Genomic DNA, 24166 nt, shown 5'->3' with positions numbered 1-24166 from the left:
CCGGGTAAGAGTTTAGGTCAAAGAAGATGCCTACAATTTTGAATGATAATCTGATATTATTTAGCGGGTGAAATGGACCATTACTTTTGTATGAAAAATATAAAAATTTTATTTTTGGTCGATATTTTAATTCTTTGAGGACATATATCGACAAATAGCCGATTTTGATTTGTGAAAAGCTAATTACCAGGGGCAAAGGTGTAGGGTATCACATGGTCGGCCCCGTCCGACTATATCCTTGGCCTACTTGTTAAACATAATTTGGTTAATCGAACTACCATATATGTATTTGAATCTGTCGAAGGTATAAGCCCGACCAATGGCCAAATTATTGATCTTCAAAAACTGTCCTCCATTTTTATACCCTCAGCCTTTAGACTAAAGACGGTATATACACTTTGCTACAACCAAAAATGTGCCTCATCGAAATATTGGTTTTAGACCCCAAGTATGTTTGGACGAAATCCGTTTCAGACAATTTGGAGTTGATTTAGATTTTATATCCGGCTGGATGGTGCGCACAATAACGGATATCGTAATATTTTTTCCAAACTTAGTTTAAGTTCACAGATGGTCCATATTGGTCCTTCGGGTACTTTCACCACAAAAGTTCAAAATTTTTCTGTAATGTGGTGTGAACGATAACTCTCGAAGGGAGCAATCGATTTGGTCCAAACTTTGCACATCGGATTTGAATATGGACTATATAGGCCCACTCCTTCGGGCACATCCAACACGAAATTTGGAAAAAGTGAAGTTTAAGCTGGTTGTGCTTACGGCCCTCTTTACGGTGGCACAATTTTCTTTTCGGTGACGAATCCATACTTCCTGAGATAATGGCCTAAAAGCTCAAAGAAACCCGGACTGCACCAACTAAAATGGCAAATCCACAAGATATATCTCGCAGGAAGTTTCGGATTGGTCGATACTTTGCACATTGTATTATTTCATCCAGTCATGTATCTGGTTGGAATATTGACTAAGGGAGGAACCGATGTCCTTGGGGTAACTCCCACAAAAAAATTTGGGAAAGGTGCAGTTTGAGGACTCGCCTGGGATCTATTTGATTTTTTTTTTTTTTTTTTTGCAAAATGGTTGTTTTATTGGTACCTATTACAACGATAAATTTTTTCCGGAGTAAGTCCAAAAAAAACTTTTGTTTTTGGTCAGAGGCTGGGGGTACATCTGACTGTCCAACTCTCATAGGTTCGTATCTATCTAGAAACGATTTTTCTACATCATTTTAGAACTTGTTCCATAGATATACTTTCGGTTATTGCCCACCTCATGCATTTCCCGCAAGCGTTTCTCAAACACGTAAAAAAATTCTTGGAAGACTTATCTTAAAATAAAAACTTTGAAGTTCAGGCAATACAAGGAGATAATTCTGATCAATTTTTCATGTCTTAATTTCCATGATTAGTATCAAAATAATTTTTTGCAGGTCTGCAAATTGGAAAAGGCTGTTTGGATCCACTTTGCAAAAAATCCAAATAATGTGTTATTGAATATATTTTTAGAAATTACGTATCTCCAAAATATCCATGGCCCTTCAAACTTCTTTTTTCCATTGATTAGGTTAGTGAACCTATAATACCCAAAACATCTGAGAAATATTGAATATTTTTATAACACATTTTTTGAAGATACACAAATACTAATGGTCTGTTTCTCTAATTCTTGTGCCAGACACTGAAAATAACACATGAAAATATTTTAGCTTTTAGGAGAGAGCGGAGGTGAAGGAGCTCCCTTTCTCCCTTCTTACCCATAAGCTCAAAACATTTTTATGAAAATGTTCATAGTCTGGCACAAGACTAAGATAATTCGAACTAACAGGCATGTCACAGATTCCGATCGGAATGGTTGCAATTCCGAAATTTCATTTCGATCGTTTTTGCCTTAGCTTCTTTAGATTCCGATCGATTTTGTGAAGTCAAAAAACTTAATTATTTATTTAAAATGCGAAATTAAATGAAAGTTTGTTAATAAAGCAACATTTTAATTATTTCTAAGTGTTTTTAGAGCGTTTTAAAGTGGCAGATTTAAACAAAATAAAAATACAATTCCGTTTGCAAAATCAAAAGTGGTTTCATTCCGAAAAATTCTTCGTTTTTCGTTTTCTGAAGAAGCTAAATACGGAATCAATTCCACTTTCGATCGGAATTCGTTTCTGTGACATGCCTGTAAAATTCAAATTCGTTCGAATTACTACCAAACTCCTGTTGTTGTAGAAAATTTTCATTTGATTCAAAACATAAATGATCAAATATTTTTTCAAAAACATAACTTAGGTAGTAGTTTGAACGAATTAGTATTATAATCGTCTTAGTGAAACAGAGCATAAAAATTACTTTATGAACTTAATAAAAAACTTCATATTGAAGAATTCTATTTATTCAGAAAATTCTAAAGGGTTTAAAAATATATATATATATGCTCTGTTCCAGTATATGTAAGAAAATTCTTGCAGGACTTTAATATGTTGACAAATTTATAAAATTCTCTAAGAAAGCAATTTCGAAATTATTGGAAATTTTTAAAATATTTTGCATCTAATACCACTATTGAAGATGGTTTACTCACCAAAAATCGATTGCAAAAAATTGGAAAAAACGAGCTTCAAAGCTTGAAAACGTATTCGCATTCGGAAGATTCAGATTTTTCAATACTGCAGACACTTCCTTAATATCTTTATATTAAAGATTCATAAATGGTGCTGGAATTACTAATCTGTTTAATATTCTATTTGAACCTTTAAGAGAGAGCGTTTATAAACTTGGTATCCTCATCACAATTATAAACCACTCTTTTTTCTGACTTCTCAAAAAATATTCTTCATGTTCACAACTTTCATAATATATTAGTATGTGTAAAGCAATTTTGAAACACTTTATATCACGTCCTTAACAAACATATGTACGTATATCCCAATTGTTGTCCTTTAAAAATCTGTCATCGTTTTCCTGAGTCCTCAAGTAATCTTCCTCACACAAGAAATCTTTTTAACATTTTCCTTGAAAACACTTTTTACGCAACACTTTCTAGCACTTTTTTCACCAAATTTCCCTTCACATTTAATCCTTTCTTTATAACACTTTCCCTACCGCTTCCTTATGCCGACGGTAACTGCATCACATTTATTCCCTTTCCTTGCATTTTATATTCCATAATTTTTGTTTTTTCGTATTTTATGAACTTACCTTCCACTTTTCGTTATGACCATTTCCGTGCCAAGTTTATGAAATTTCTCCCACAGCTCTTTTCCCTCCAACGTCACCTTGGGATCATCAACCACACCATCTTCTTCGGGCTGTAAAGCACGTAGGGGACGCATGGCCGGATGTAATTGATGTGCCACCGCTGAGGCTAGAACAACGTCTTCCGCCGTCGTGTACGCCGTACCCAAGGGATGATGATGATGATGCGGATGATGTGGTGGAAAACGTAATGGTCCTGGATACAGACCCGGATGGGGACCCGCAGGACTACCGGCTAAGGCGGCCAGTGCAGCTGCTGGAAAATACGGTGGCTGTTGAGGCAAATGGGCTCCTAAATGACCAGGTACTGGAGAATGATGAGGATGTGTGGGAGGCGGCGCCGCTGCCGCTTGAGCTTGCGGGGATGAATGCGGTGGTATGGTGTGACCAGCAGCCGCTGCAGCAGCTGCCACTGCCGCAGCTGAATGTGAGGCACTCAATAAAGCCGACGGCAAATTGTTGTTATTGGCCGGTCGTGATGGTTGTGTGGCCTCACTGCTGTTGGTGCTATCGTTGGAACAGTTCAATAATTGTGGATTCCTCGAGGATAATGTACAGCTAGAAGATTCGTTGTTGTTATTGTTGTTGTTGTTGTGAGATTCTTGTCCAGGCGATAGCTGAGGCGGTTGTTGGCCACCAACTGGCGATGACTGGCCACCACCGATACCGGCCAAGTGATGGGCTTGTTGCTGTTGGGCGTTTGCCAAATGCCTTGGCGGTGAGGTGGTGGCTGGTGGCAGGACGGACGACGACGAGGACGAAGTGCCACTGGAGTCGGCGGATACGGCCGACTGCGTTGTCGTTTGATTTCCCGCCGTCAACAGCGAGGAAACGCTGAAGTCAGTGGGTCGAGACAATTGCAGAAATGGGTGATATGCCATACCATTTGCGAACCTGGCGAATGGATCTTCAGCTGACTGATGAAGCAACTCCTGGGTATCGTATCTCATTACATTACATTCGTTGGCCAAGAACTAGGAATGAAAAATCAATCGATACGAAAGGAACAGAAGCGCACGGACGCTTTGCACACAAACACACGAACAAATACTCTGAGGAGTCACTTGAGATGTTGATTTTTTATTTATTTAAATTGCTTTTTTGTTGTTGTTTCTTTGTTAATATTTATAAAAATTGCACAAAATTTGTTGTTACACTTTTCTTCTTGGTGGAGAAATTTTTAATGTAATTTTTGTTGTATTTTTTCTTCACTTTTTTGTTGTTGTTTTGTATGTTTTGTTTTGCTTAAAATAAATCACAATAGAATTTTCGTTTCTTTTATTTTTGTTGTTGTTGATGATGATGATTTTTTTTGTTGTAATCACATTTACATAGAATTTTTTGCTTTCTTTTTGGCGTTTTGTTTAGTCAAATTCGTAGGTATAACTGGCTGTTGTTGTCGATTTCTTAGCTTTTTTCTTGTTGTTGTTTAACTAAGGCCAGAACCCTTTTAGCTTGTTGTTGTTGCTGATAACCCCACCGTCGTAGGCTGTAAATTAACAACACGAAATTCCATTTAATGTAAAAAATAAAAGAACAACAAATACTACGTCGTAAATGTGTTGTACACCACCGATACGAGCTTAACGCCGGTCGCTTGCAAACTGGAAATACACACACAAATCCGAGTAGTGCAACCCCCAGAGGTGCGACGTATGACACTCACACACCAACAGAAGGGAAACAGCAACACACACAGAGAGGTTAGAAACCACTCCATGCTGTTCCAAACAATACAAGGAGAGGAGATTTTTGAACATCATGGGAGAGCAATTGAGAGGCAGAGAGTAACCGGTTTGTTAAGGGTTTTGGTTTTCCAATTGGAACTCAGAATCACTCATTGTGGAAAAAACACGAGTGAGTTTGTGTGTTCAAGGCAGAGAGATAATTATTTTTGAGAGAGAGGAAGCCAAAATTAGTGAGTGAGCAACGAGAGTTAATAATGTGAGAGTAAATGACAGCTTTTGGTTGACAAAAATTGAACTAAAAATCACAAATACAAGATAGACGGTCAGCAAAAAATGTTGAACATTAAAAAACCTAGGGGATTTGAACTAGAATTGTTTTCAAACCACCTTTCTGGCGGAGTGATTTTCCGGCAGGGCAGTGAGGGGTAAATACAAATGTTGACTAGTTTTGCTGGGGCGTGAAAAAGAGATAGACTTATATCACTATTCAGGTGACAATAAGTGAAAACATTATTACCAACACATAACACACACAGATACATACGGACACACACACACTTTATTAAGGCAGGAATGCTCTCTAAACAGCAACAACAAGAGTATGAAAAAACAAAACTTGCAAAAAACTCGAGACAAGACAAGAAACCAGAATTCTTCTTCTTCTTCTCCACACAACAACAGCAAAAAAACTACAAGTTTTTTGTCAGGGTGACAACTTCTCACACTTAAAATGACAAGACATATTTCCACTTCTCGGGAAAAGAGCCAGCCTAAGTGTAAACGAGACAGCTTTATTTGTTTAACGTGTTATACCTAGCGACTGTTTGTCTTTTAACAAGGAACCTAGGAGAGGGGAGCATACACCTCCCCACTCATCTTCTTGGGATTAGAAGGGACAATAGACCACATTATTCCTTGAGTGCTGGAGATAACAAGGATTTTTGTCACATCCAAGGCAGAGACAGAGAAAATCCCTGGCCAGCTCCAACTGTTCTCCCCAACAGTGCCAGTAAACATTGTCACCTTTTGTCGTCGCTTGAAGAAGATGACAAAATCTCCACCAACCCACCACCCCACCCCACCTTCAGAGAAACAACAAGAAAAAAATCGAGCAATTTTTTCTCTTTCTTAATCTCTGTGTGGTGACGGACGACCAACGAACGACGACAATGTCTTTGCCATGCCATCCATGTGTTGTGTTGTGGGAGCGACTGAAAAGGCGACACTTTTGCTGCTAAAACCTAACGAATGGCATGGATTGGATCCACAGCAAACAAATGGAGAATGAACAACTTATGTGACAATTCCATAAGAGCGAAAGAACAAGACGTAACTTTCTAATAAGCGTAAATGTACACAAAAGAAAACTTGTGTTCCACACACACACACACAACACATACAGCCATGCAAACAAATGGCAAACCCTCTAATTCACACACAAACCCACACACACACACTCAGCCACGTTTAACTTAAGCCGAGACATATCACAGCGTAACATTGGCGACGGCAACGACGACATCAACACCAATACCGACACCTAAAGTGTGTGAGCCAAATCCCTAATCTGTGAGAAAGATTGTGTGACATGTTTTACCACAAATACAGCAGCAGACAAACACACACACTCAGACCCAGGCGACGGCTGGAAAACATACTCAAGCCCAGAAGAGGAGACTCTCAGCAAACACACAGAGATAACTTGCTTTGCTTACTTGGCGACGACACATTTTGGCTCCCCTCACATGCAATAACAACAACAACAACAGGAACAAAAAGCATTTCTCATAAAGAGCTGAGACAAAAAGACACAACACACATACACACACACTTGCTTACTCAAAAGTTGACACCGCTACATGGCGTTTTGGGTAGCATGACTCTGTTTGCTCTTTATAACCCTATAAAACTCATTGGAGCGAAAGGGACAAATGCGACATCAACACCACACACACGCCAGGCCAACTCTCCACCATTATGCACACACACACATGCACCCACAAGTGATTGCTCTCCTTTTAGTTTTCAAGCAGCAGCCTAACCTCACTTCACTCACCATATCTTTTTTTTTTGCCCAACAAAGGCCACCAGCAGAAATATAAAAAGTAAACAAAGCACAACTAAAAACAGCGTAAAAATAACAACAACAACACCAAACAGCAGCAGCACCAAACAACAAAGAAAAAAAGAAGATGTAAGCAAGCAAAGCACACTCAAAATGGTGTGATGATTTAGATTCTTTGACCAATAAAAGGCGCGGGAACAACAACGCCGCGCCATTTAACACATTCACACAAACACACCAAGGCAACAAAAAAAAAAAAACTTCATACAACAACAAGACGGAAAAAAGGTTAACTGAAACTGGTTGCAATCATATACGACACAATATAAGCAGGAGGAGGAGAATGGCTGGTTGGCTGCTTGGACTTATTGCTTTGGCTTTTTTTTTTGCAGCACAAAAAAAGGCAATTAATGCCATAGACTAGTGTCAATTTACGCGCGGCATTTTACACAAAACCTAACGTGAGCACAACAAAACACCGAACACACTACTATACACAGGCAAGAGTCTGCAACACACACACATACATTTGCTATGCTCTCCAACTAGAATTCATTCATGGGCAAAAATAATAAAAAAGGAGAACTCAGCAGCAAAAAAACTGCAACATATCACCACACCATTGCCAAAATCCTTCTAAAAAAGGGGGAACAACAACAAAGTCTGTTAATCACGATTAATGAACACAAGTGCAATAAACTCACCACACCATACCATCCAGCCAGTCATCCAACCAACCAGCCATGTCATGCCACACACTTTGACTTTATTTTAGTTACCTGGGTAGTAGGTGGGTGGGAGTAACACCATGCCAATGGGTAGCTGTGTAGGCTCATTGAACTGCTGCTAGCTGCTAATAGCTGTTCGTGTTCATTTGTCGCATTAGACATCTCTCGTCCGTGTGTGTTTTTAATGTTAGATTAAAATATTTGTTCCCTTCTTTTTTGTTGTTGTGTTGGAGGGGGAGAGGGGGATAACTTACACCCATCATCGTCATGTGTGAAATGCCAAGATCTGCCAAACTATTCACGCCCCAAATATCATCTGATATATCTACATACATACATACACAAATACTATGTGTCTTGTAGATAATATTGATAAAGACCAGAACATTTTAGGCATAGGAAAACGGAAAGGCATGTTGATCATATGAAGTTATACAAGTATATCAATGCACTGAGGTCGAACTTTTATGGGAAGAGCGAAAAAATATACGAAAATTTCAGTCAAGTTTAGTTTAGCTACACAAAAAATAACAATAATAACAAGTAAAAAAGTATCAGCAGACTTTGCCGACAGATATATACCATCAGCCTGTGTGAATTATAACGTCCATCTGTTGACAATATCGAATCTACGGATAACGGATTTTGTGGCCCTTTTTGGAATTTGCCGACAAAAATGAAATATGAAAAAAAGTAAAAAAGTATCAGTCGGCTTTGCCAACAGAGATATACCCTCAGCCTATATAAATTGAAACACTTTTTTTCCAATAAAACTTTTCTATTTAGGGGTTTTCAAAATTATGGGCGCATGAAATGGCAAAAATGTGAATTAGGAATAAAGTTCAAAAGTGTTGCCGGGGAGGTACTTAAAGAAATGGACCGACATAGTCTATTATGGAAGTGGATCTTAGTTTGGGAGTCATATATTTTCGATAGATATCGCGTATACATTTAGCATGTATACATTTCCAAATGATCTTCGACCAGACCCTAAACTGCACTTAGACACAAATGTTGAAGTTTTGTGGGGGAGGTATCTCTGGAGAGGACCGATATGGGCCCATTTTAGAAGGTAAGTTGGTTGCCCCATTAAAGAGATATCGTCCATACCAAATTTTGGGCCAGTTTTCGTGCTCCCCAGCCACTACATACATATGGTGACATAGGGGCACTGTGGTACCGCCCGTGGACAAAAATCGAAAAATTTACGTAGACAAATTTGATTGCGATTAAAATTAATATTCTCTAAACACATTAAATTGTTATTATTCAGTATTATTTTTGCCAATTTACAGCGGTAATTTGTCAAGTTAAGTCGAAGAAGTTGAGATTTGTATGTGGTACCTTAGAAACGAAAAAAGATCACACATTACATTTATGTTGGGTTTTACTAATGTTGGCCCCGTAAGGGCAAGTCCATATTTCTTTTAAAATACAGGGAAAAGTCTCTAGTTTACGATAAAAAGAAATCCAGCTGCCACCATCTGCCACCCTGTAAGTTATTCCCCTTACACCACGCCTGTAAATTCGCCAAAATTCCGAAAATCGGGAGGAACGATTATATGGGAGCTACACCGAAACGTGGACCTATATTGAACATTTTTTGCAAGTAGATATGGTGTTCCCTCAAAACTTAAAATGCAAAATTACAGCCAAATCGGTTGGAAAATTTAGCTAAAATCATCAAAATACCGAATATCGGGAGGTACGTTTATATGGGAGCTATACCTAAACTTGAACCTATATTGAACATTTTTTGCACGGATGTATGATCTTCCCTCAGAACACAAAATGAAAAATTACTGCCAAATCGACTAGAAAATTTGGCTAAAATCGTCAAAATATAAAAAATTGGGGGGTACCTTTATATGGGGGCTAAACCCAAATGTGGACCTACATCCATTAAATTTATTTTGTCTCCCTTTTGGGCTCGTTATAAAACTGTGTTTAAAATTTTGAGGCGTTAACTCGATTAGAACTATTTTTGGCACTCCTTTCCATACAATTGGGACCACTGTGCGGGGGTTTCTACACCTTAAGGGCTGTTTTCTCAAGAAGTATGTACTTGCCCATGAAAAAAACTTTTACCGTCGTATTTGAAGCAGCGAATGCAAATTGTTTCTAGAAAAATTAAAGTGATCCGAGAGCAGGTTTTAAAGTGAAATTATCCGAAATTTTGTGTGGGACTTACCCGAAGGAGTGGACAAATATAGTCCATATTCGAACCTCATCTATATCTGGTAGTTATATTAGGATGTGCAAAGTATGGATTACATCGGTCACTCCCTTCAAGAGTTATCGTGCGCACAATTTTTCCGAATATTTTTGAACTTTTGTGGGGGAGGTACCTGAAGGAGTGGACCGATTTGGCTTATCTTCGAACATAAACAAAGTTTGGACAAAATATTACGAACCCCATATTTTGGACCAAATTGGCAGATCCGTTTGAGAGTTATCTTGCGCTCCAACCACTACACACGGTTTCCTAGGGTTTTTTGAAACTTCCAGGCTATTTTCTCAGGAAGTATAGACTTGTCCCTAATGAAACTTATACCGTCGTATGGAGGTCAGTAGATACAATTTGTTACAAAATAGAAGCGATTCGAGAGCAGGTACTAAACTGAACTTTTCCGAAGTTTTGTGTGGGAAGTAACCGAAAGCGTGGACCGACAGAGTCCATATTGGGACCTCATCTAAATCTGGTAGACATTTTACGATGTTTAAAGTATGGAACAAATCGCGCGCAAAAATCGTGCGCAAAAATTTTCGGAACATTTTCAAATGTTTGTGGTGGAGGTACCTAAAAGAGTGGACCGACTTAAACTATCTGTTCATCCGTTCGAGAGTTATCGTGCGCACCAGCCAGACAGATGGACGGGCATTGCTAAATCGACTCCAAGTTGTCCAAACATACTTGGGGTCTAAAACCATTATTTCGACGAGGCACATTTTGTCCGTATGAAAGGTAAATGCTGAGGGTATAAAAAGCAAAACATTTCAACTTTCAACTTTAGGGCTATACCTAACGAGGGCGTATACCCTTTCATACGGACAAAATGTGCCACCCCAAGTATGTTTGGACGAAATCCGTTTCAGACAATTAGAACGGTATCCCTTGATATCTGGCATTTTGAGGGACTTGACCACATATTTCAATGAAATAGGCTAAAACTTGGCAATCGATTTTCCCTAGTTGTAGAAAACCTTCTAGCAAAAAATTTCGAATTGGGTCCTCCTTTTGATAGGGAATTTTGAAGGTTTTATAAAAATTATTTATTCGAAATTGCCGAAATGATAGATAAATGTGGGTCCACCCTGTCGCAATAAATCGGTAGCGCCCAATTGTCGGGGTTTTTAGGGATCTAGCCGTAATATTCAATAAAAATGGCTGAATTTTCGGAATTTCACGTTGAAGTCCACATTTGGAAGTAACCTTCATATAACTGTACTGTACATTTTCTTTTCTATGTATTTAAAAAGCTGAAATGTTTCACCTGCACATGTGAAAAATAACAAAAACATCCTGAAAGGCATCCTTAGTATTTTGGGAACAAGTTCCAAAAAGGCGAAAACTGGCAGGTAATATTTTGAAAATAGAATTTTAAAGTACTACTGATCTTTTAAAGAAAATTTCGTTGGGGAAAAAGAGGGGGAACATAACTAAAACTTTACTAGAAATTTAATTATACTGAAGAAATGACATTAAAAATTCCTTAAGACAACACACGTATTCAATAATGAATCCAAAAAAGAAAAATACAAGCACAACACTGCAAAAAATTTCATAAATAAATATTTCATAAATTCAGTATTCGAATTAAGTATGGTCAATATAGAGTTCATTTAGTTTGATACTAATATTTTAGTTTCACCTCGAAATCCTGAATTCCGAATTCACTGAATTCACCTCGAAATCCAACCTTTTTGATACTATTCAAAAATTACGGTAAAAAATACTCCATAACAATTTTATTTTGCAGAAATTTAACATCTTAAGAGTAGATATGAACACATTTGGCAGCAAAAAGTAGACTTTAATTTGTTTAATTTTGGCCAATGACCACGATAACTCGAAAAATAACACTATGATACAAAACGTGAAAAATATGCAGGGGTTCTGATGTACCAATTCCATGGTCTTGCATAAATAAATCAATTTCTTATTTTATTTTGTAACGTTAAATGCAGAGAAAAACTGTGTCTCTTAGAATCAAATGTACTACATTAGCAAATCGTCGTGGCGTATACTTTACAATATGTCGTATACGCAAAATTAAACTCTTTCATAAATAGTTGTGCATTACTTACACTATGCAGCACCGAAAATGCAAACAACTTCTAGTGTTTATTTTTTGAAAGTACATATTTAGACTACAAAAACCCTAGAAGGTTTTGTCCTGTCAGATCCAGTTCGGATTTATGGCCTCATATAAACCGGGCTAAATCTACACTGTTTTGCATTTATCAGGCCTTTATCTCAGAAACGAATAGGAATTTGACCTTGCTGTCTTTAGCAATATTGTAGCCCTAAACTAGTAGAACTTATCTTTTGAAAAAACCACATAAGAAAAACTCCATATAGGGCATCAAAATCTATAAAATATGGAATATTTTACATAATTGCTGAAATTCTGGTCAGTATCGGCTAAACTATTGGGAGTTGAACCAAGTAACCTTTTGCAAAAATCTTCCAAATAAAGTTCTCAACAATTCTTTAGAACATTCTGAGACTCTAACATGCTTACTTCATGGTGTTTCAGCGGTATTTTGCATCATACTTTTAGAACACGTATTTCAAACACAGTTCACACCAACAGCTTATCCTCGCATTTCGGATTTCACTGCATTGTTGAAATTTTTATTAAACCGTCGTTGAAAAATGTACTGAAAACAATGGCATAGAGGCATTTTACAACAATGACATGTTCTGAAGAGTTGTGTATTACATTCCAGGGAATATTTTTCCAAAAGAAAATATTCCGAAAAAATTAACGGTTTTGGAGATACGGTGCGAAATGTATAAAAGTTGTGGAATTTTTGTATATATTTTGAAATTTGAGGCAATAAATGTAGTTTTTCGAGTTCATTATTTCTCCAAATATTTTATTCTTGTCTTTATCTACAAATTTGCTTCAGAGGTCAGAAGAAGATTCGCATTGGTTTCAGAGATATAGCCCCGATTTTTTTTAAAACTCAATATTTAACCATGTTTAGATGGGACCATAAAATCCGAGCTGGATCTGACACAACAAAAGCCAACTAGGGTTTCTTGTCGTTTGGGTCTGCACTTTCAAAAAATCCTCAGTTCGAATTGTTTGCACAAGATCACCTTAAAAATGTTGCACAGTGTAATATGACCAATACTCAGATATAGATGAGCACTGGTATGGTGGCCAATAGAGTTGAGCAAATCTAGTTCCAAATAGTTCTGACACCGATACAATGTCCGTTTTTCTGTTCTTTTAAATAATTCCCAGACCGTTATAAATAAATAATTTTTTCAATTTACCTTTCTTTTGTGTTTTCTCCCGTTTACATAGTTCTGTTTTTAGGATTTGACACTTAAATAATCTCGTTTTTAGGTGGAGGAACTAGGTAGTTCCGATACTAACCAACTCTAGTGGCCAACAGTTAGAAAGTTAAACAATACGGAAAATACTATATAACTTCCAAAGATCCACATGCATTGGATGACGGGGACAATGCGGTCTTGTCCGGCTGAATCCCTCAACATAATTATGCATATTCAGCCAATAGATATACACGTCCAAGGAATTGCGGTTTGTAATGCTGCAAGGCTGTGTGCTCTAGGAACGTGGAGAGCTAGAGCAAACGGACATGACTGCGTACTTCACAAACTACGGGGAGAGATAGCAATTAATACTGATTACTGCACTTCTTTGCTGACCTTTGATCAAACTTTTGTAGTTAAATTTCGAGGCAGGAAGGAATGGCGTAAGGGATCACCACGTCACGACATCATGGTATACACAGGCGGCTCAAAGATGAATTTCTTCTAGGAAGAAGAAACATAGCAAAATCCACAAAGCTATCCGAGGACTTCAGAGTTTTTCAAGAGGAGGTACTCAAAGGGGGCTTGTAATCAAGCTAAGTAGGAATTATTGTCGATAGTCAAGTGATGCCCCTAGCACAGAAATCGAACACTGTCACATCAAAGCCGGTGAAAGAAGATAAAGTAGAACATACACGAACATTTACAGAACATACACGATTACAGCGATAGGCTTGCTGCGTCAGCGCATCACCCAGTGCGTCTTTTACGTCGTCGTCCGACTATTCGTCCTCGTCGGAATACGAGACAGCCCCGCAGTCTCCCCAACAACAACAGCAGATGCAGCATCTAACACCACATGTTGTTGTTCAACTGCCCGGAAATGCATCATTCCTGCAATTCAATTGCAACGGTCTCCGCAATAAGGTCAGTGAAATTGTGGACTTTATGAGTCGGAAAAACATCATGGTCGCCGCGATCCAAGAAACAAAGCTCACCGCCACCTGTAGCTAACGTTGTGATGGTTGCAACGTTATGCGGAAGGTTCGCACAAGAAGCCGAGGAGGAGGACTTGCCTTCCTAATACACCAGCCTGTCCAGTACAGATCTATCTCCCTTGAGCTTGGCTCTAGTGACCCATACATGGAGTGTATGGGGGTAGCAGTAAAGTGTGGTACGGCCGAGGTAGAGCTGCTTAATGTGTACATTCCGCCGATGAATAGCTGTGTCCGGCAATATTAGTTTGCTTTTAGAGGGCGATAACCGTCTGGTGCTAGGGGACTTCAATGCTCATCATGAGCTTTGGCATTCCGTCCTAGGTAATGGCCAGAGGGTTACAGCGCTGGCAGAGAAAATCGATAGCTCCACGTTTTGCGCGGTGAATGAAGACGCTCCTACGAGGGTTAGAGGAAACTGCCACAGCTCGCCAGATATCACCATTGTGGCACCAGGTCTGATAAATGACGTATCCTGGCAATCCGTCATTTGCCTTAGTTCGGGCCACCTCCCTATCATCGACTCCGTAAACAGACCTCCCGACTTCATAATCTCTGAACGCCGTACTTTCCTGAACCATGGGAAAGCTAATTGGCAAGGTTTCAGAGAATTTGCCAATCACCGCTTCAGACAATTGCCCACCCCCTCAGACCCTCGGGTAGCTGAGAGAACTTTCCGAGACATCATCACTAAAGCAGCCACTCGCTACATACCTGCTGGTCGAATACCCGAAATAAGACCAAATTTCCCAGCAGAGGCGACGAGACTAGCAAATGAACGTGATGAGCTTCGTCGTACGAACCCCGAAGACCCAAGAGTTAGAGAACTTACTCTTGAAGTCAACAGGCTTGTAGGCGAACATAAGCGGAAAAAGTGGCTAGACCATTTGAAGCAATGCAACATTGGTGCAGGAATAAGTAACTTGTGGGCAACGGTTAAATCACTCTCGAGTCCGGAAAAGAAGGATGACAGAACGGCTGTTACTTTCAACGGCGTGACAGTAACTGACCCAAAGAAGTGCGCGTGTTATTTTAACCGGCAGTTCATAGAGCACCCCGAGAGTGATAGGGCGAAGAGAAGTGTGCTACGCCGTATAAGAAGAGCTCTTCCAGCCGAGAAGGTACCACCACAATTTACGATGGGCGATGTCGCAGATGCCATCCGAAAGGCTAAATCATCCATAGCGTTGGGCCCGCACCGAATATCGATGGTAATGCTTCAGCAGCTGGATGAACCTGGAGTTGAGTATTTAACAAATGTTCTCAACTTATCGTTAGCCACCCATGTTGTACCAGATGGAACAGATGTCAGAGGAACTTGATAACTGAAATAATACACGAAAAAACATGAGACCTTCCGAGGTTTCTTAATTTCTGTGTGAGAATATATATTTTGTATGTTTGCCTGTTAAGGCGATGATGATCATATGTCTCATTTACTCAAAGAGCAACTACGACTTCTACTTTGTCTTGTGTCAAATTTTCATATTGATATCTCTAAAACTCAACGAGTTACAGCTTGATTTCTAGAAGTTTGACATAAGTCAATAATATTTTTGAAGTTTTTAAACAGTTCAAATCATGTCAGAAATTTAGCATTGATACCTGGCTAGCTCTTTACAAAAGATGGTCCAAGTAGTTATTTCATTTTTACAGTGTTTTATTTAACTTGGTTTTTAACACAGTTGCAGTTGATCAGTTGGTATTTGGAGTTTTTGGAGATGAGCGATATGATTGAATTTTTATTAAACTATTTGTCAAAGAGAATTATTCGCTACAGTGAAATTCGAATTGCTTTATTTATTATTATGGGGGCGCATAAGTAATATTGCAACGTATACGTACTATGTACCCCACATATTGTATTGAATGTTGAATAATTATGTATTTTTTATCTTTCAAAAAAAACAAAGAAAATAATGCCCTTTCAAAAATATGTATGACAATTACTTCTATCTAACTTCATTCCACAACGTATAAAAATTGCCTTATTTATTTGCGGATATAGGCCGGAAAAAGACAATTTATTTCATTCCTGAATTTAGTTGAACTATTTCTTTCTTTTGTTGTTTGTCTTTTTGCACTTCAACTTAATTATTTATTTATTTAATTGACAGAAAATAATTGTATGAAACATTTTCAGAGAAAACAGAAATTTATTAAATTATTGTTGTCGGTTTTTTTTTTTTTTTTTTTTTTTTGTTTATGTTTTTTATGAACAAAGAATATAAAACTATTTATATATTTGCATTGGAAGCTGTTGAAGTTAACAGTGATAACCTATTTTCGTGTCATTGTTAGTTCTCTGTTTTGTTGTTTTAGTTGTTGGAATTAACAGAACCAAATCCACAGTTATCGATTGAAATATTGGCATATAATATTCAAAGTCATAAAGGATTTAAGCTCAAACATTTGTAAACAAATGCGAGTGTCTATATTACACACCAATGAAGGTATGTTAGTGTGTATGTCTTATGTCTTTTCATATGAACATCATAACCATGAATACCAAGCGGATTGTAGTAAATGCCTCAATGTAGGTTTATTTGTAAGAGAGTGTGTGAGTGTGTGTGTGTGGGTGTTTGTATTATCTGCTACTCTATGTGTGGCAAATACATTCTATTTTTCACACATTCTGGTTGGCTTTTTCTGCTGCTGCTGTCGATGCTCTACTCTTAGGAGTGTAAAGTTAATTAAACAAAGCCAGATGGTGTTGCTACAACTATCTGAACTCGATTTCCAGTAACAATAACAGTCGAGGAAAAAATAGAAGTGGTAACAAATATAAAAAACCATTACTACATACTAACACACATGTGTACATAAATAGATATGTATGTCTATGCAGTAAGTTCCAACTAGGATAATGGATAGCTATGTTTCTATAAACTTCTAGGGCCACAGTGCCACCACACCATCGTCAACATCACACTGGACTGGACAAAAGGTATAACGTGCCAGTGATGGTCCAGAGTGTTGGCATTCGTGTAAAAATGTGAATTCAACTCTCTCTCTCTCTACTCACAGCCAGCCACCCAGGATAATTGTAAAGTATGTTGTTATTCCTGTTTTTTGCCAGCCAAAGGATACTAGAATCTGCAGACTGCCACAGAATAGCACTACATTATGAAACTTACAAATAAGAGGGGGAGAGGGAGCAAAAGAATGAAATGTAAAAAACATATAACAACAAAAGTAAATATACGCACCTCCATGTACACACATACATATCGCTCATTTACTCAAAGAGTGGTATAACTCAAAAAATGCGTTTTCTGGGTTACTTCTACTTTATCTTGTGTCAAATTTTCATGCCGATATCTCTAAAGCTCAAAGAATTACAGATCATTTTCTACGAGTTTCGAATAATTCAACACAAAAGTTTTTTGAAATACTCCAAATCATGCTTGATTTTGCACAGAAAATTAATACTGATATCTGGCTAGCTGTTTACAAAATATGGTACATGTAGTTATTTTATTTTTGTGTGTAATAATCTTTTTAAGGAAGTCAAATTTCAAACGCCAACTTAAAACGCGTTTTTCTCGAAACTAGGTTTTTTGAGAAGTGTCACTCTTTGAGTAAATGAGCGATATGTACCTAAAGGATGTATGAATTGCTGAATGTCTGTCTGGGTGTGCGTAAAAAAAACTACGCAAATCCAAATGCAAGCCAGTCAGTTAGTTAACAAAAAATCTGCTTCTTCTACTTCTACACATTTCAAAACTAAGTAAATTTGTAAATATGTACTCCCCTTACAAGGGAAGAGTTCTAAAAGTGTATAACAAAAAACACATAAACAAGAACATTCAATCTCAAATGAACTGATGCGATAACATATCATGTGTCTGTGTAAGGATGTACCCTCTCGCAACTACTACTCCATATAATGATATCTATACATATGTATGTATGTACATTTATATACAACGATGGAAATCATGTGTGTTTGCAGAAATCTAATTGGATTAAGCTGGTCATAGCAATGTTACTTTTATTCGTTAGCTAAAGGTGGCCAAACTCGCTTTTAACCTTAAAAATAAAAGCATTCAATGGAAATTTGTGGCGACAGTAGTTTTATTTGTATGGGAAAAAATTTCCAGCCATCTATCGAAGCTTTTTATGAAGGTGTGAGAAAGATTATAAAAAAAGTAAAATAGACACGAGGGTGCCGCTGGTTAGCCTACCCACCTTACGTTAATTTTGTTAATTTTTGGTTAACAGTTCCTGGGTATTTTATCCAAAGGTAACATCGCAAAAAGCGCTGTCGTACTATGTACATTACGCCGCACAGTGGTTTTTAATCTAGTGGCCGCAGGGCATACAATAGTAAGCATAATACTTGAATGTGTGGTCGTGGCGGGCTTCTGAAGTCCATTGTTTTATTTTATTTGTTATTTATGTAGGACAGACGTCTTTAAAAATAGTAAAGGAAATGACTGCACTGTTCACGGGTGGTGTACTATTATATGTTTCCTTGGGTAATATATATTTTGCTACCCTCCACCATAATCTTTAAAAGAGAGCTTTATAATTTGGTACAGACGTTTGTCTTACTCCTGCGAAGTTGAAAATTGACTATATCGGTCTACGTTTCCATATAGCCTCCATAGAAGGGTACCTTCAGATTTTCGGTATTTCGGAGGTTGTAAACTCAATATAACACCGAAGTGACTGAAATTTGACCTTTAGTCTTCGTTGGTGCTTTAAAACTTTCCAACTGAAATTTTTTGGTATAGGCCCACGTCTTTATATATCCCCCATAGAACAGCACCTCCTGATTTTAGAAATTTCAAAGGTTCAAAGGCCCCAATATTCCACCGAACTTCGGTATTTACTCTTCCTTAGGGATATAAAACTATTCAACAGAAATTTCTTGGTACAGGTCGACGTTTTTATACAGTCTCCATAGAACGGTGCTCTCGATGTTCGCTATTTTGAAAGTTTTAGCCACAGTATTCAACCGGAATAACTGACATTTGGTATTTAGTCTTCGCTAGGAGTACAAAACATTATAACGTTATACCGTGTCAACCTAGCGATCTTTGTCCGATACATGAATGGTCCGATACATGAAAAAACTTTACTTTGTGGCTAAAAAAACGATTTTTACAAAACATTTTGAAAATCGGTTCGGATCCAATATGCATATTTGGTCGATTTTGGGTATTTTGGTCCCTACATAGCTATATCAAAATCCGATCCGATTTTCAATTTATTTTTGTAGAAATGGTTTCTAACCACTATAATGAACTGGTAAAGTTTTTTCATCGATCGGACCATAATTGTGCCATTTAAAGAATTTTGGTCTTTGCTCATACAAATTACTAGGGAACAAAGATCGCTAGGTTGGCACGCTAACCGATGCCATCAAATTTCTAATATAAGTTTTATGGATCAAATGGGAAAAAATTAGGGGGGAGGAAATGCAAAAACATTTTTTTTCATTTTTTGGGTCACCCTATTCGGTAGTATATTCGGTTCGAGCCCTCAAGCCACTACATATGGTGCCATAGGAGCTTTTTACAACTTTCGGGCTGTTTTCTCAAGAAGTATGGATTTGCCCCCGAAAAAACTTTTGCTACCGTAATTGAGGCAGCGAATGCAAGTTGCTTCAACAAAAATCAAAGTGATTCGAGATCAGGCCTTAAAGTAAATTTATCCAAAATTTTGTGTGGGAGGTACCCGAAGGAGTGGACAAATATAGTCCATGTTCCAACCTGATCTGAAGTATGGACCAAATCGGTCACTCCCATCAAGAGTTATTGTGTGCACAATTTTTCCGAACATTTTTGAACTTTTGTTTGTTCGAACTTAAACTAAGTTTGCACAAAATATTACAAAGACCAAATTGAGGACCGAATCGTCAGATCCGTTCGAGAGTTATCTTGCGCTCCAACCACTACACACGGTGTCACAGGGCTTTTTTGTACCTTTCAGGCTATTTTCTCAGGAAGTATGGACTTGCCCCTGATGAAGCTTATACCGTTATATGGGGGGCAGTGAATGCAAGTTCATACAACAAAAATCAAAGCGATTCGTGAACAGGTCCTAAACTGAACTTTTCGAAAATTTTGTGTGGGAGGTACCCGAAGGAGTAGGCCGATTGAGTCTATATTGAAACATTATCTAAGTCTGGTACACATTTTACGATGGACATAGCATGGACCAAATCGGTTACTCCCTCCAAGAGTTATCGTGCGCACAAATTTTCCGAACTTTTTCGAACTTTTGTGTGGGAGGTACCGGAAGGAGTGGACCGATATTGCCCATCTTCGAACTTAAACTAAGTTTGGCCAAAATATTACGAAAGCCAAAATTTGAACCGAATCGGTTCATCCGTTCGAGAGTTATCGTGCGCTCCAGCCAGACAGACAGACAGACGGACGGACATTGCTCAATCGACTCCAAATTGTCTGAAACACATTTCGTCCAAACATACTTGGGGTCTAAAACCATTATTTCGATGAGGCACATTTTGCCCGTATGAAAGTGTATATACCCTCGTTAGCATAAATGCTGAGGGTATAAAAAAAATTAGTTTTTTGGATCACCCTATTGCAGAATAAACACAATGGGTTAATAATCCCAAAGTACTTCTTACGGTTGCACATCCCATAAATTTACTTAAGGACTCAGGCGTTGCTGATTGTTGTTTTTTCTTTCTTTTTTCAGGGTTTAAGTCCGGGTTTTCTAAAAATTAAGCTCTGTTACACTTAAATTTTATTAAAGCAAACTGAAACAAATAACACTATTTATGGTGCGTATACGTGCTGTTGTAAAGTATACGATATATTGAGTGGATGTTAGGGTTATTACTTGTTGACATTTTTTTCTCAAAAATGATTACCTGTAGTACGGATGAATCACTAACATAACGTTTATTCCGTTGAAATATAAAAAAAGTTCACGCATGAATCGATTTAAAAAAAATAATTTTTTGAAAAAAAATTATGAAATTAAAAAAAAAATCAAAAATTATTTCGTGTTGCTCGAATAAATAAGCGTAAGCCTACTAGTAACTAACCCCCTGTTTATGTATGTAGACCGAAAGGTTTCTTGCGCTTCCGAAGTGGAAAAATATCACACCCTCGAAACGAAAATCTATGCGACCGACAAGCTATACGAAATAACACGTAAACGTACACTTTTCCATGTAAATTTGGGTTTATGTATTTCGACTGTCTTTTTAGAAAAAGAATGTCAAAATCACTCACTTGCTTTGTAGTCGTCGAGTAGAACGTAAACTCGCGAATAACACCGAAAATCTTAAAACAAATTTATGTAACACATTCTTGAAACAAAATAAAAATTTTATTGACACGTTTTAAAGGCGGTTTCATTTATTATTTTGAAGAAATCAATTAAATAAAATAATTAAAAACACCGACACATATTATTTTCGCAAAAAAAAAACAAATCACACATATTCCAATGTTTGTATGTACATATATGTGGATTTTATTTTTATTTCTCATTTGGCTCTCATTTATGGAACATACTTGTACAAATGTACACTCAAATTAGTAGTATTTCGCATAGGATACGTAACAGCAGTCGCACGATAGTTTGCGAAATACATGAACTCATTTTTAGACGGTAGTGAATGACTTATTTCCTTTCGTACGGGGTTTCGTGCGACATACATAAACATGCAATAAAATAACGTTTATTCCATTCAAATATTCAAAAAGGTCATGAACAAACCACTTTGAAAAAATTTTGATTTCTTCTTTTTTATTTTATTTATTTATTTATTTTTTTTTTTTTTTTTTTTTTGTTCAAAATTTACGAAATTTTTATGATTTTCAGAATTAAAGAAAATTAGTGAGGAACAAATGTTAGGTCAGTTTGGTTATCTCATTTGGCTCCAAAATTTATTTTCAATTATACATCTGTTAAGAGTGACTTCAAAAAATTGCCCATAATTCTGATAAATTCAAATTTTAAAATCATTTTGTACCTGAGGGTTTTTCACCGAATCACCTTATAATTAAGATTTTAAGCAGCCTTAAGAGGTTACCATTGAAGAGGTTGAAAAAAATCTTGACAGTAAATTTTTTAAAGTGGATTTTTTAAACGGATTGGAACGATGATCATATATTTTTGTGGGCGTATTAAATACCTTGTAACGAGCGACTAGGTGCTAAAGATGCTCACAATAATATGTGTTCATCGTTCCATTCGTTTTCGCGCATCCAAAACCCCACACAACGCTGTGTCACAAAACATTCCAATATTTTTCAACAACAAAATTACCGAACATAAGTCAAGATGTGCTCTTCAGAGATGAAGAAAGACCTACTTAAAATTTTGATAACTTTCTTTGAAAAAAATCAATCAAATAATTTTTGACCTCTACAACTGGGGATAACGCAGTGTTGCCGAATTTGATGATTTATCGTCATTTTGACGATTTTTTGGCGCAAAAGTGAAGAATGACGATTTGACTATTTTAAGGTCCAAAATGACGATTTTTCACGTAAGCCGAAATTCAATGAAATAAAACAAGATAACTGTATTTTGACCAAAATGTCAGGAAAGACTTTAAGGAAAACACAAACTCGATTTCATGAGCTTTTTTATGGTCTTAGCAATTTCTAGTCAAATTGGCTATATTTAGGTAAATATCTGAAATACAGGTATTTTTATGGTTTTTGCATCACCTTCGAATTATATAAGCTGAAAATTTTCGTTTGGGATTGTTAATAGATGAAAATCTTCCTTGAATTATTTTTTTCGAAATAAAATTGTGAGTTTTGTCTATCTCGTTTTGAAAACAATCACGATTATTAACTTCCTAATAATGTCCTACTAATGCCCTCTTTAAGATTTCAATGTAACTTTTCATTAACTTTTTTAGCAATATCCGACTGTCCAACAACTAAAATGTACGTGGATTACTGACAATCATTGACAGCCACACTGTCAAGCAAGCGATATTTGAGAAAATCTGTCATTCAAAACTGGTAATGTGTAACCAGCTTTATCTTGCGGCATTACCGCAATTTCGATAACTACAGGGAAAACTCTCATTTTCTAAAAGCTGTTCTTTATAATTATTTAAGTGGGATTTTGTTAGATTAATTGCTGTGGGTTTCATATCTTATGTAGTCAGTCTCATTGCCATAACTACCCAAACCTAGTTTCGGAGCATATTGACAATATTTGACGATTTTCCAAATTTTATTGACGATTTGACAATATTTTTGTCGATTTTCGATCAAAACCTGTCGGCAACGATGGGGTAACCCCTAACACGTTGATGGTATATTTGCTTATGCCTGAATAGAAAGAAATATCAGTTCTAACGCTTTAGTTCTCTGCATAAATTATACTCCCAAAAATAAGCTGATTATTGAAATGTAACTCAGAAAAACAGGCAGCCTAAATTCCAATGATGTGTACAGTTTGAAAATCTTAATAGCTCATAATATACTGTCGGTCACTTGAAGTGATTTCATTTGCATTTAACCTCGACAATTAGTAAAACATTTCGATTCCTTACATTACGAATTACACTGTGCAACAAAATGGAGCTCAAAGTCTGGGGGGTGGAAAATTCCTATTGGAGATGAAAGCCCTTGGTGAGTATATACGGAACCCCGAAGGACAGATTCGCCGTGAGTCAAACTTTCGCGATATGGCGTGATGAATATTTTGCTGGAGACACTAAAAACCATCAGGAATTAGCGTTATATCTTTGTTCACTGTTGCTTTAGCTTATTTTTGAGATGGTATGTCTTCAGTCAAATCGAATGAGGATTATTTTCGTAGAGCACTTCGACCTTCTAACTCGCTTCCTTCAATGTCCTTTTCGTCCTTTATTTTAAGAGCCGCTATAAAAGTACCACAAGATGACGTTTTTCAGCTTCGAAATGTTCTGCAAAAATGTCGGCCAGAAAATTTTAGGTACGG

The 24166-nt window shown here is 37.2% G+C and overlaps 1 protein-coding gene across 16 annotated transcripts in view; it reads right to left on the bottom strand.

Moving 5' to 3' along the window:
- bi (T-box transcription factor bifid) overlaps nt 1-24166 on the bottom strand; it is a 208954-nt gene that overhangs the window by 158718 nt on the left and 26070 nt on the right. For 6 of the 16 annotated variants that reach the window (XM_073979495.1, XM_073979499.1, XM_073979503.1 and 3 more), the window contains exon 2: nt 3204-4749. In XM_073979495.1, the coding sequence (XP_073835596.1) occupies nt 3204-4210 (1007 nt within the window). In that variant the 5' untranslated portion in view covers nt 4211-4749. The remainder of the gene's footprint in view (nt 1-3203; nt 4750-24166) is intronic. The other 10 variants (XM_073979497.1, XM_073979502.1, XM_073979509.1 and 7 more) reach the window with 2 other exon arrangements.

The sequence above is a fragment of the Musca autumnalis genome, unplaced genomic scaffold (assembly GCF_047663935.1).
Source record: "Musca autumnalis isolate F117 unplaced genomic scaffold, ASM4766393v1 scaffold_3, whole genome shotgun sequence".
Lineage (NCBI taxonomy): Eukaryota > Metazoa > Arthropoda > Insecta > Diptera > Muscidae > Musca > Musca autumnalis.
The sequence above is the reverse complement of the archived record's forward strand: the minus strand, read 5'-3'. Positions and strand labels throughout refer to the sequence as shown.